At 32.3% G+C, this 11,548-nt stretch overlaps 2 protein-coding genes across 4 annotated transcripts; both read right to left on the reverse strand.

Annotated features, from left to right (window-relative positions):
* Window positions 1-600: 600 nt before the first annotated feature.
* Window positions 601-7,242, reverse strand: txndc12 (thioredoxin domain containing 12 (endoplasmic reticulum)). Its single transcript, XM_051096697.1, has 7 exons — window positions 7,063-7,242; window positions 6,491-6,551; window positions 5,739-5,791; window positions 5,080-5,153; window positions 4,824-4,893; window positions 4,438-4,521; window positions 601-1,500 (listed from the first exon to the last, which is right to left on the reverse strand). The coding sequence occupies exons 1-7, from the start codon at window positions 7,163-7,165 to the stop codon at window positions 1,421-1,423; spliced, it is 525 nt and encodes a 174-aa protein (XP_050952654.1). The 5' UTR covers window positions 7,166-7,242; the 3' UTR covers window positions 601-1,420.
* A 1,419-nt stretch (window positions 7,243-8,661) lies between these two features.
* zmp:0000001127 (uncharacterized) lies at window positions 8,662-11,219 on the reverse strand. Of its 3 annotated transcripts, none has more exons than XM_051093699.1 (7): window positions 10,696-11,219; window positions 10,447-10,598; window positions 10,267-10,353; window positions 9,444-9,485; window positions 9,216-9,332; window positions 9,058-9,099; window positions 8,662-8,950 (listed from the first exon to the last, which is right to left on the reverse strand). In XM_051093699.1, the coding sequence occupies exons 1-7, from the start codon at window positions 10,730-10,732 to the stop codon at window positions 8,831-8,833; spliced, it is 597 nt and encodes a 198-aa protein (XP_050949656.1). In that variant the 5' UTR covers window positions 10,733-11,219; the 3' UTR covers window positions 8,662-8,830. The 3 variants fall into 3 exon arrangements, with proteins under 3 accessions (XP_050949656.1, XP_050949648.1, XP_050949663.1); XM_051093691.1 differs by having other exon boundaries at window positions 9,444-9,488; XM_051093706.1 differs by having other exon boundaries at window positions 9,444-9,488; window positions 10,447-11,219.
* Between the last annotated feature and the right edge of the window lie 329 nt (window positions 11,220-11,548).

Genomic DNA, 11,548 nt, shown 5'->3' on the forward strand with positions numbered 1-11,548 from the left:
TAACACAAATGTAACTCAAAAGAAACGTAACGCATTACTTTCCATATAAAGTAATTAAGTAGCATAATTAGTTCCTTTTTTAGGGAGTAACGCAATATTGTAATGCATTACTTTTAAAAGTAACTTTCCCCAAAACTGATTTGTACCATGAAACAAATGTAGTTTTGAGACTAGAGATTTTCATCCAAAGGTTTGGAAACACCACAGGAAAAGTCACCAAGGTTGCATTTATTAAGAAATAGGTTTTCATTCATTAAAAAAGGTCAATTCAATGAATCCTTGATAAAATAAAAGTATTAATTATTTTTAAGTATAATTATCTTTATTATTTTTTAAGTATTATAATAAAAAAAAGACAGACCCCAATCCTTTGAACAGTAGTTTAGGAATCTTTTTTTTTTTTTTTTTTTTAATAAATTGTACATGATTTATTTTTATTTATTTTATTTATTTTTACAGTGTTTACTTGTTATGAGTTGTCACCTTAATTTAAAGAAAGTGTAGTTTTGTAGTACCTTTCGGAAACGTAGTTATTAAAATACAAAGAGTGAACAATACTTAAATCTGTTGTAAGCTAACAGTGAAATAATTATATTCCAATATTTTATATCAACTTTATTTGTAGCCTCATTTTACATATTGGTATAAAATACAATATGGTGAAGACAGACAATTCCCTATCAATCCCAAAAAAGGAAAAAAAAAAACAAACAAACAAACAAAAAAAGTGCCAGTTCACATTACAAACTTTAATTCACAGGTATTGTTGATAGTAAAAATCTGTCTTTAAAATTAAAGTTGACTCCATATATTGAGGACTAAAACTTGGCAAGTTTAAGAGATATTGTTAGCATTTCTAATAACTTTAACATAATAGAACTGGCACGCTCATGAAAACATACATAATAGTTTTTAGGTGGGTACAGTTTGGGGATTATAAGGCTCTTCATAAAGTGACTGGGTAACTGGGTCAGTTTTACCACAGCTTGCAAGATATGGCTTGGAAGCACATGAGAATTGCCTTACTGGCGTGTTTCTTAGAAAAAACATGGAGTGCCTTAAGAATGCAGTCAAGAGGGTCGGTTGTTTTCAACATGAATAATCAATATGGACACATCAGTTTTGAATTTATGAAATGCATGACGAAAAAAAAACCTTTTAGCACCCTTTATGTGACAGTAAGTATGCTTTGGTTCTCCAAGTAATAAGCCAATCTACCACAAGCTGTAAAACCTTGAAATGTAATCCGTAAATGCATTATAAATTCCTTCATTTTTGAAGCTAGTCTTGTGCTATAGCAGATCAAATGAAATGACAGGAGGAGTTGAGGTTGTAGATGGATGGGTGGATGGATCTAATGTACCCATGAAAGTGATGCAGTATACTGGCTGAGATCTTTTCCATGCCGCTTCTGCCTTTCTTAGAGTTCATCACCGATGTGAGCGGTCTTGAAGGCATCACCAGTCAGCTTCTCTTGAGCTTCCTTCATGCTAGCCACAACTGCATATGGAAGAGAAATGTGGTCAAGGAACGTCACTCGTTTTGTTCATATTGCACCCAAAATCTCATTTGTTTTTCAAATTCATCTTTCGACTGTACTGCACACACAGTCAATCCTGTTTTGCATTGCCACTGGAAAGTTTGCCATTTGAAGCGAAAGTGAGCGAAAAAGTGAATCATTTCAGACACAATACATCACATTATTTATAAAGTAGTTATATTGTGCATGATGATGATATTTTTGCAAAAGTGCAACAGTAAGATTCCAAAAGTAAAAATTTTTCCATTTTTCTCCTTTTAAAAAAAAAAAAAAAAAAAAATATATATATATATATCAAATTAGATGCCTTTAAAGAGAGACCTACTGTAAGATCCAAGGTTGTTAATCAAAGGTATATGCTTTTGATAAAGGCATCAGTTTGCAATATTCAACTTGTTTTAAACAAGTGTTTAACAGCAGAATCGCTGGTGAAAAACTACATTACCCATATTGCTATAAAAAAAAATTCCACTAGAGTCACAGCGATCAAATTGCGTCAAATGAGCGCTGAGCTCCTCCCAGTCCCAAGAAGCAACACGAATTGAGTTGGTCATCCTCCGTCTCATAACAATTAAATACTTGAATATAACGTCAAGCGATTAATCGCAATTAATCACATACAAAATGAAAGTCTGAGTTCGCCTAATATATATGTGTGTGTAGTGTAATGGATAATGTAATGTGTGCGTGCAATTAGTATAGATATACACAGTGCTGCTTTAAAGTTTGTGAACCATTTAGAATATTCTATATTTCTGCATAAATATGACCCAAAACATCATCAGATTTCCTGCAAGTAGACAAAGAGAACCCAATCAAACAAATGAGACAAAAATATTTTCCTTGTCATTTATTTATTCAGGAAAATGATCCAATATTGCATATCTGTGAGTGGCAAAGGTATGTGAATCTCTTGGATTAGCAGTTAATTCAAAGGTAAAATTGGAGTCTTGTATCTGTGCAGAGGTGTTTTCAGTCAGTGCAATGACTATCAAATGTCAGTATGTGACCTGTTTTATTCAAAGAACAGGGATCTACAAAAGTCTGATCATGTTTGTGAAAGTGAATCATGTCACGAACAAAGGAGATTACTGAGGACCTTGGAAAAAGAATTCATGTTGCTCATCAGGCTAGAAAAGGTTACAAAACCATCTCTAAAGAGTTTGGATTCCACAAATCCACAGTCAGATTGAGTACAAATGGAGGAAAATCAAGACCACTGTTACCTTCCCAAAAAGGGGTCAACCAACAAAGATCACTCGAAGGGGAACGTGTAATAGTCTGCGAGGTCGCAAAGGTTCCCAGGGTAACTTCTAAGCAACTAAAGGCCTCTCACACATTGGCTAATGTTAATGTTCATGAGCCCACCATCAGGAGAACACCAAGCAACCATGGTGTGCATGGCAGAGTTGCAAGAAGAAAGCCACTGTTCTCCAAAAAGAAAATTGCTTACTAAAGATCATGAGGACTATTGGAGAAAGGCTTAATGGATGGATGAAACCAAAATAGAACATATTGGTTTAAATGAGAAGCTATTATGTTTGGAGAAAAGAACACACTGCATTTCAGCTTAAGAATCCTATTCCATCTGCGAAACATGATGGTGGTAATATCATGGCTGTTTTGCTGCATCTTGGCCAGGACAGCCTGCCAATATTGATGGAACAATAAATTCTGAATTATACCAGCAAATTCTAAAGGAAAACGTCAGGACATCGGTTTAAGAACAGAGTCTCAAGAGAACGTGGGCCATGCAGCACGACAACGACCCCAAGCACACAAGTCATTCTACCAAAGAATGGTTAAAGAAAAACAAAGTTAAAGTTTTGGAATGGCTGAGTCAAAATCCAGACCTTAATCCAATTAAAATGTTGTGGAAGGAACTAAGCAAGCAGTTCCTTTTACACTAAGGAATGGGCTAAAACTCCTACATGTTATTGTGCAGGACTGATCAGCATTTACAAGAAACTTTTAAAGGTAATTTACAAGTAACCTTCAGTTGCTGCAGCAAAAAGGGTTTACACCAGATACCGAAAGCAAAGATTCACATACTTTTGCAACGCACAGATATGCAATATTGGATCATTTTGCTGAATAAATAAATGACAAAGAAAATATATTTGGCTCATTTGTTTGATTGGGTTCTCTTTGTCTACTTTCAGGACTTGTGCGAAAATCTGATGATGTTTTGGGTCATATTTATGCAGAAATATAGAAAATTCTAAAGGGTTCACAAACTTTCAAAAACTGTAAATACAAACATTCACGTATATATTTAAGAAATATTTACAAGTATATGTATTCATTATAATTGTTATATAATTCATATTATATCTAAATAAAAATTATTTGTACATAAATAACATTTCTCTTAAATATATACATTAATTTGTATGTATTTATATATCCATAATAATTACACACAGTACACACGCATATATTACGCAAACTCAAACTTTTATTTTGTATCCGATTAATAGCAATTAATCATTTGACATCCCTAATATGCATATTTTGCAAAAAAAAAAATATTTATTGTTCCTAAATGTACGCAATCAACAAATTTAAACGGACATTTTATATTTCTATAACGTTTTTAAACTTAATTATGTCCTTCGCAATGGTTCATGGGATTGTAGTTCTTTCCGTCACTAAAGCGTTAAGTACACAGTCTTGTACCAGTGTTATTTTGTCTGATTTTCAAATACTTTACTTCAAATAAAAGTTTGTAATGTTGTGACTCACTAGTAGCTGGTTGGTTTGGTTAAAGCTTTGAAAAGACTTGATGGGAAAAATGAAACGAAAAATACTGAAAAAAAGCAGGAGGGCAATAATAAAATATATATTTACATGTGTGTGCATGTGTGTCTTTTACATTTTTTCTTAGAATTTCTTACCTTGATCTGCATTGCTGTAGAAGTACTTGTAGTTGGGGTTCCCATTCTTGTTTGTGATCTCAGAGTGGACTTTACCAGTTGGATCTACCAAAGAACAAAAAATATTCTCCATCCATGTTGTTATGGTATTTCAGAAATACATTTTTCTACCATAATGCATTTATACTGACACTGTCCCACAACAGGAGGGTTTCTGGAATAAAAGGACTCATATTTGGGCTGGTTATGTGGTGAAAACATTTTCACACTGACTGACTCTTACCTCTGTTAAAAAGGGCTTTTATTAGGTCAACTAATTTCTTAAGGAATAAAACTTTTTATTGACACTGGTTTATGTTTTAAATGAGTGCATCTGTTTAGTCAATTTGTTTATGTTTATGACCTACCAAGGAAAAGTATTCTTGGAATGTAACCGCCATCTGGGCTGAAGGCTTCATCTTTCGGCTCCTCTTCATCCTATAGCCACATGGGACAATATAATAACACATACTCTCTTGACAAAATGTGTATTACTACACACACATATACATACAGTATATTCATATTATATACAAGTTCTTTTTTCCAAGCCATCTACATGTCGGAATTACAATATGCATTTTGTAAAAAATTATCAAGTAAATAATAATAAGAGCTCCTCACCTCCAAATTAACCATGACAAAGTTGTGAGCCAACTCAGAAATGTCCTTTGATTCAGCAAACTTGGGCTTTAAAGCTAAAGTTATTTTTAAAACATCATAAATCATCTGCACACTTCAGGATAAGAGAATAACAGAATAAGCCATTCATACATCAAAAATCACTACCGTTCAGAAGTCTTTTTATTAAAAAATAAATAAATAAATAAATAAATAAATATATATATATATATATATATATATATAATTTTTTTTTTTGCAAAATTAAAAAAAAATTAAAAAGAAAAAAAAAACTGTTTCCACAAAAATATTTTGTGCAACACAGTCTTACAACACAAATTAAAAAAAAATAAAAATGTTACTTCAGCATCAAATCAACGTATTAGGATGATTTCTGAAGGATCATGTGAGACTGAAGACTTAAGTAATGACGCTGACAATTCAGCTTTGCTATCACAAGAATAACTTATAGTTTAAAATACATTAAACAGAAAAGTAGTTATTTTAAATTGAAATTATTTCACAATATTACTTTTTTTAATACTATATTTAAAACAAAAAACACCTTACTAACCCCAAACTTTTGAATGGTAGTGTTTTTCTGTTCTTATGAATGATTTTCCCGTTTATATCATTAAATTGTACACTGCCCAGCATCATACCTTTACAAGCTCCACACCAAGTCTTGTGAACAATGACCATCATCGGGAGTCCACTGGACAGAACAAGATCAGAATTACACTTGGAAATCACTTTTGAAACAATTCAATCAAAAGCAAATTTTGCAAGATGTAAACTTCATGCAAGATAATTCCCAAATTCCATTTTACTAGGAAACCTGGTAATTTTCTATAATCTAATATAATCAAATTATAAATAAAAAAGATTTTTTTTATTATTAAAAAGTTTGTTGAACCTTTAGACAAAATATTTCTACTGTAAGCAATGCAATACAATGATGACTCATATGCATCATATTACATGCTCACTTTTTAACAAGATGTTTCTTATTAAAATTTTTTAAAAAAGTATGGATAATGGATAGTAAATCTAAATTGTTTCAGTCCAGTAAGTGTCAATTTTGAAATATTACTAACAAAATAGAAGATATTCTTACTTTTACTTTATAAAAATCTGTAAAGACTACAACACCACATAGCACAATCTGAAGTCAAACATTTTTTTAATGATACTTTCGGCCTTTTCAACGAAATACCTTTTATTGGTTTACAAAAATAGCTAAATCCTGATCATGTTGATAATTTAGAGTCTTTTAAAATGCATTTTTTCAAATTAAGTGCTTGAACTTGACCAGATCATATTTCTGGCAGTCTGGTGTAGGCCTACATTTTTATAGAAATACTTGAACTACATTGTTAAAGGATACTGAAGGAGAAGATTAAGCCATATGTACCTTGCTTCAGCTTCCTTCTTTCCATCCTCAAGGTTCCTCCAGTGAATATGGTCCCCAAATCCTTAAATAATACACATATACACATCCATTACAGATATTTAACATGATACATCCGGAAAGAAACAAGTGTACCTGTTTGAACAAGCCACGACTACAACCACAGAACAAAGAGACCTGCAACAATGCACCTGTGATCAGAGATCTCATTACAGTCTTTCGTCCAATACACAAATGCAAAGACAGAGACACGTCAGTCAAAATACATAACTCATCTGATCATTTATGATCACTATTCTTTATTGCGGCTGCAAAATCCCATCAACTCAGGTTTAAGATGAGCTAACGTTATCACTAAATAAATCATACTCTTTCACATATACGGGAATAGATATAATGTCGCCTATCAGCAGTACACATGTAGCCTTACGGAGTTAGTACTGAGGTTTATTTCGGTCAATCGGGAGTTACATTAGATCCGCGTTCCGGGTCAGAAGCCGGTGGTCTAGCACGGCTAGCGTTGACCAGGATTATTTGCTCAAATGTCTAACGTTACATTTAATATACACTTTTACCTCGTCCGTTGCCATCAGCTAACACCTCTCCGAAATGTGAAGCAATAAAAACCAGTATAAAAGAAACCAGAGCAATGTTGAATAAAGACGACTGCATTTTCATTCCGACGGTCGTTAGCCTTGAGCTGCCTGGATGTGACGGACAGAAACCGCAGGGTCCTAAATCGCACCGGATTACAGGAGCACGTTGATGGCGTCAGATGCGTCACTTTTGATGAACCCAGTTTTATAGACTGCAGTCGCGCAAAATAAATAAATAAATAAACAAACAAACAGTGGTGTGACCTTGGACCACAAAACCAGTCATAAGCGTCATTTTTTTTTTTAAATTGAGATTTATACATCATCATCTGGAAGATTTCCATTTATGTATGGTTTGTTGGGATAGGACAATATTTGGCCCAGATACAACTATTTGAATATCTGAAATCAAAATATTAAGAAAATCGCCTTTAATGTTGTTCAAATTAAGTTCTTACTACTCAAAAATTAAGTTTTGTTATATTTGCGGCAGGAAATTTACAAAATATCTTCATGGAACATGATCTTTACTTAATATACTATTTATTTGTGGCATAACAGAAAAATCGATAATTTTGACACATGCAATGTATTTTTTGCTGTTGCTACAAATACACCCACATGCTACTTAAGACTGGTTTTGTGGTTCAGGGTCACATTTATTAATGAACGCAAATATTTACATATATGTTACATATAAGGCATCTCAGAATATTTCTTGAACTTTGATTTTAGCCAATGACAATAATCCAGGATTTGCTATATAAAATCTTTAGAAACAAGAGAATACTATATTTATATACTAACAATTTTTTACGTTTTGTAGTAAAAGTAACTTTGTAACTTCTCAAACAATTTCCGAAATACAGTTGAGACATGAAAACAATTTAACTGTAATAATCAGAGCGAGCAGTCAAAGTTTCATTTGCAGTTGATTGTGTTCATATTAGTTTTCTCACTAAATTCCCATTATATATATATATATATATAAACATTTTTTCAAGTTTGTTTGTTTGTTTTGCTGAAAAGAAATGAGAATATTCTAAAGTTTTGTCATATTATTGAAAATGTTTCTTGAAATTACAGTGTAGTAATTCAGTGGTTGCTGACTTCCTCTTACGTGATGACATCTTATGTAATGACAGCAATTTTTTAAGGTCATGAAGCATTGGCTTGTATGAAAGCGAAAGAAAAAGAGAATTTGTCAATATTTGATTACAGTGATGATGAAACTGCAAAATGGCGATCATTTTTACCTGTTCAAAGTAGAGAGGAATTAGTATGTTAATAGCTGTATCTTTGAATATGAGAGTGAATATCTTAAAATAGAAAGGATAACCTGAACGATCTCTTTCTATATTGGCCGTCTCTATTATTTAGTTAATCATTTATACACAAAACTGTTTCAGTTCAGCAATATGTTGAAGACACTTCCTCTGTGATTTATCCCATGTTACCACCAATTTATACATGAGACAAATTATATATGTTGTATTATTAACAAAATATATCTTATTATATATAATATATAAGGTAAAGCATGACTACAACAAGGTTTTGCAGAAATGCATGGCCACCTTTAATAAAACAGCAGGAAACAAACCAGAAGTTCACAAAAAATAAAATAGCATAAATTACTGTATAAATAAATAATGTTACAATACAATAAATAACTTAGTAATAAATAATCATTGCATTTAATAACAGTAAACTAAAAGGTGCTTGGCCTGTAACAACTACTAGTTTGCTATTTGGACAAAATGTAGCTGAAAACACGGTTTATTGTTATTGTTCGAAGGTTGAAACCTTTTAAGACTTTGCACAGCTGCAGTCGTTCTTTAAACGATTTTTGATGATCCATGAATGCCTGAAAAAAAAAAAAAAATCATACTTAAACTCGACAGGATCACAGAGGTCAAAAAAGCACTCATAACATTACATGCCTACATTATCAATAAATATAGCCTGCTTTACCTTGGGCGGAGAGTTGTCCACCACAGAGACAGAGAAGCAGTTCTATTGCAATGTAGAAAAAAAAAGAAAGAAAGAAAGAAAAAGAGTGAGTGAAAAAAATCCTTGCAATTAACAGTTATTACAGAAAACAGTTTATTTGGTTGATTGGCTTATTTTACCTGCATGAGTTCATCAATGCTCTTCACTACAGTTTTGGTGAGCTCCGGGTTGGAGTATGCTCTAAATGTCTCCCGATAGTAGTGGAGATCTTCTAGAATTCTCTGTAGGCATTCATTCTACAAAGATATATGTCAATGTATGTCAGTGTAACAGAAAAAAGACACTAATCAACAGAAGAATAAACAGCCAATACGCAAAAAAATTGCAAAAATGGACTGTACGTTTACCTCATCAATATTTAGAACAGGACTGTGCGTGCATTTGGAGTTCTGCTGGGTGAAAAACAAAATTCATGACATGTTTTGATTATGCCGAATTTCAGCAATCAAGAATGTACTATAATTTTTAATACAATGGCTATTTATTGCTATCAGCAAACTTGATAATATAAATGGAGGCAACTCTCTTTTCACTTTGTGTCCATCATTATCAGTTAAGAATGAAATGAACAATACTTCTACAGCATTTATTAATCTTAGCTAATGTTAATTTCAGCATTTACTAATGCATTATTAAAATCACAAGTTGTATTTGCTAACACTAGTTAATGCACTGTGAACTAACATGAACAAAGAATAAACGACTGTATTTTTATTAAATAACATTAACAATGATTAATAAATCGAATTGTTCGTTCATGTTAGTTAATACATTAATGTTAACAACTAACACCTTATTGTAAAGCGTTACCATTTTTATTATTATTAATGATAATAGTAACCTTTTTTGTTAGTTTGTTAATATTATTATTTTTAGTAGTCAATAATTATCAATAACATATGTATTGTTTTATGACTATTGAGTATTTGTAATTAAAAACATTTATTTGTCACATCTCTGGACAATTTGAACTACTCAAGGCAAAAATGAATAAAAATTATGGATATTTTTAAAAACAACCTGAATCTTGATAAAATCTCTCTTTCTCTCTCTCTTTAATGGGCATGTCATTCTACTGTACAGCCTAATGCCTTGTCCACTTATGTGCAATGAAATATTTCATCGTTGAAATATAATACCATCATATCATTTTTTGTGTGACTCACTTACTTGTGGTATGCAAGCAGACACCGTTTGCGTCCTGAGGTGCACCTCTGCGTTTTGCTGTGCGCAGTCAAACCCGCTGAACAAGTGGTCCTGTAAAAAGATAATACATATTAGACTTAAAGCCACTTGTGTGTGTGTTTGTGTGTATTGGCTATATGTGCTGGTTAATTGAATGATATTCACCCTCTCAAGCACCGCTGACACGTTCCAGAGCAGAGAGCGTGCGAGCGCACTGCACGTTTCTGTGAGTCGCAATGGCGATTTACGCGCTCCGACCGGACCGGCGATGCTACTTCGCAACATCAAAGCAAAGCACAGAATGTTGACGGCCAAATCTGTAACAAAACGCCACACGTAACAATATATTATGGAAGTATTTTCATTTATTAGAAATAAACGAACTGAAACATGAGCGAAAAATGTTTTACTTACAATACTTGCAGACCCTGGGCAGCATTGTTGCGTTCATCTGTTGTATATTCTAATGCTCCGGAACGTTTATAAATCCTTTAGAGATATGGGAGTTTCCTTTTCAAAACATGTTGCTATTAACTAAAATGAAAATAACCGGCTAGCCATGTGTTGTGTAATTTCCGTGGTATTACAGATGTTGAGCTCTGGGTTTAGGACAAATTGCTTGCATACATGGGAATTAACGCACGTTTCGATTTGCTTCAAGTACTTTGTGTGTGTGTGTGTAGGATAAGAATCTAAAATCATCGTATTAGGTAAACCCCTTTCATCACTATCAATTTCATGCATTTTTTTAAAATTCAGCTGTGTTCTCGTTTACAGTCATCATAAACATTTTGCAGAAACACGCAGAAGAAGGTTTAAAGGAAAACTGGGCATTTAAGAGATATCGTGATGTAGCACTTTTGTTTCTTTGTTGAATGCTACCATAGTATAACACGTAAAACAAAAAAATATTCAAGATTAAAAATATTCAACTCAGTCTGACAGCATTTGTATTAGGCTATAATGTTTATTATAACAAAAACTAATCAATAAATAACTAACCAATAAATTAATTATTTTTTTTAAGGGGACATTAGTTTTTGTTATAATTAATATTATAGCCTAACACAAATGCTGTCATAATTAATTAATTTAATAATTAATTCATTATTTTTTTAAATAATTAATTAATTGTTTTTAATTTATTTATTTATTTATTTTTCCTCCTGAAGAAGTGAATTGAATCAATCTGTAAATGTTAAATCAGCCTGCTCAATATATATGTATATGACTTTAATGTGTTAAAACCATGAAATGACAGAACTAT

Source organism: Labeo rohita, chromosome 2 (assembly GCF_022985175.1).
Source record: "Labeo rohita strain BAU-BD-2019 chromosome 2, IGBB_LRoh.1.0, whole genome shotgun sequence".
NCBI classification, from domain to species: domain Eukaryota; kingdom Metazoa; phylum Chordata; class Actinopteri; order Cypriniformes; family Cyprinidae; genus Labeo; species Labeo rohita.

Bases quoted from the DNA above. Each gene is read 5' to 3' on its own strand.
- txndc12 (XM_051096697.1), bottom strand. From the start codon at position 7,165: ATGAAAATGCAGTCGTCTTTATTCAACATTGCTCTGGTTTCTTTTATA. The intron at 5,154-5,738 runs GTATGATGCTGG...AAATAACTTTAG, and splicing joins TTGGTGTGGAGCTTGTAAAG to CTTTAAAGCCCAAGTTTGCT. The intron at 4,894-5,079 runs GTGAGGAGCTCT...ATGTGGCTATAG, and splicing joins TTGTCATGGTTAATTTGGAG to GATGAAGAGGAGCCGAAAGA.
- zmp:0000001127 (XM_051093691.1), bottom strand. From the start codon at position 10,732: ATGAACGCAACAATGCTGCCCAGGGTCTGCAAGTATT. The intron at 9,489-10,266 runs GTAAGTGAGTCA...TTTTTCACCCAG, and splicing joins TGTCTGCTTGCATACCACAA to CAGAACTCCAAATGCACGCA. The intron at 9,333-9,443 runs GTAAACGTACAG...ATATCTTTGTAG, and splicing joins CTGTTCTAAATATTGATGAG to AATGAATGCCTACAGAGAAT.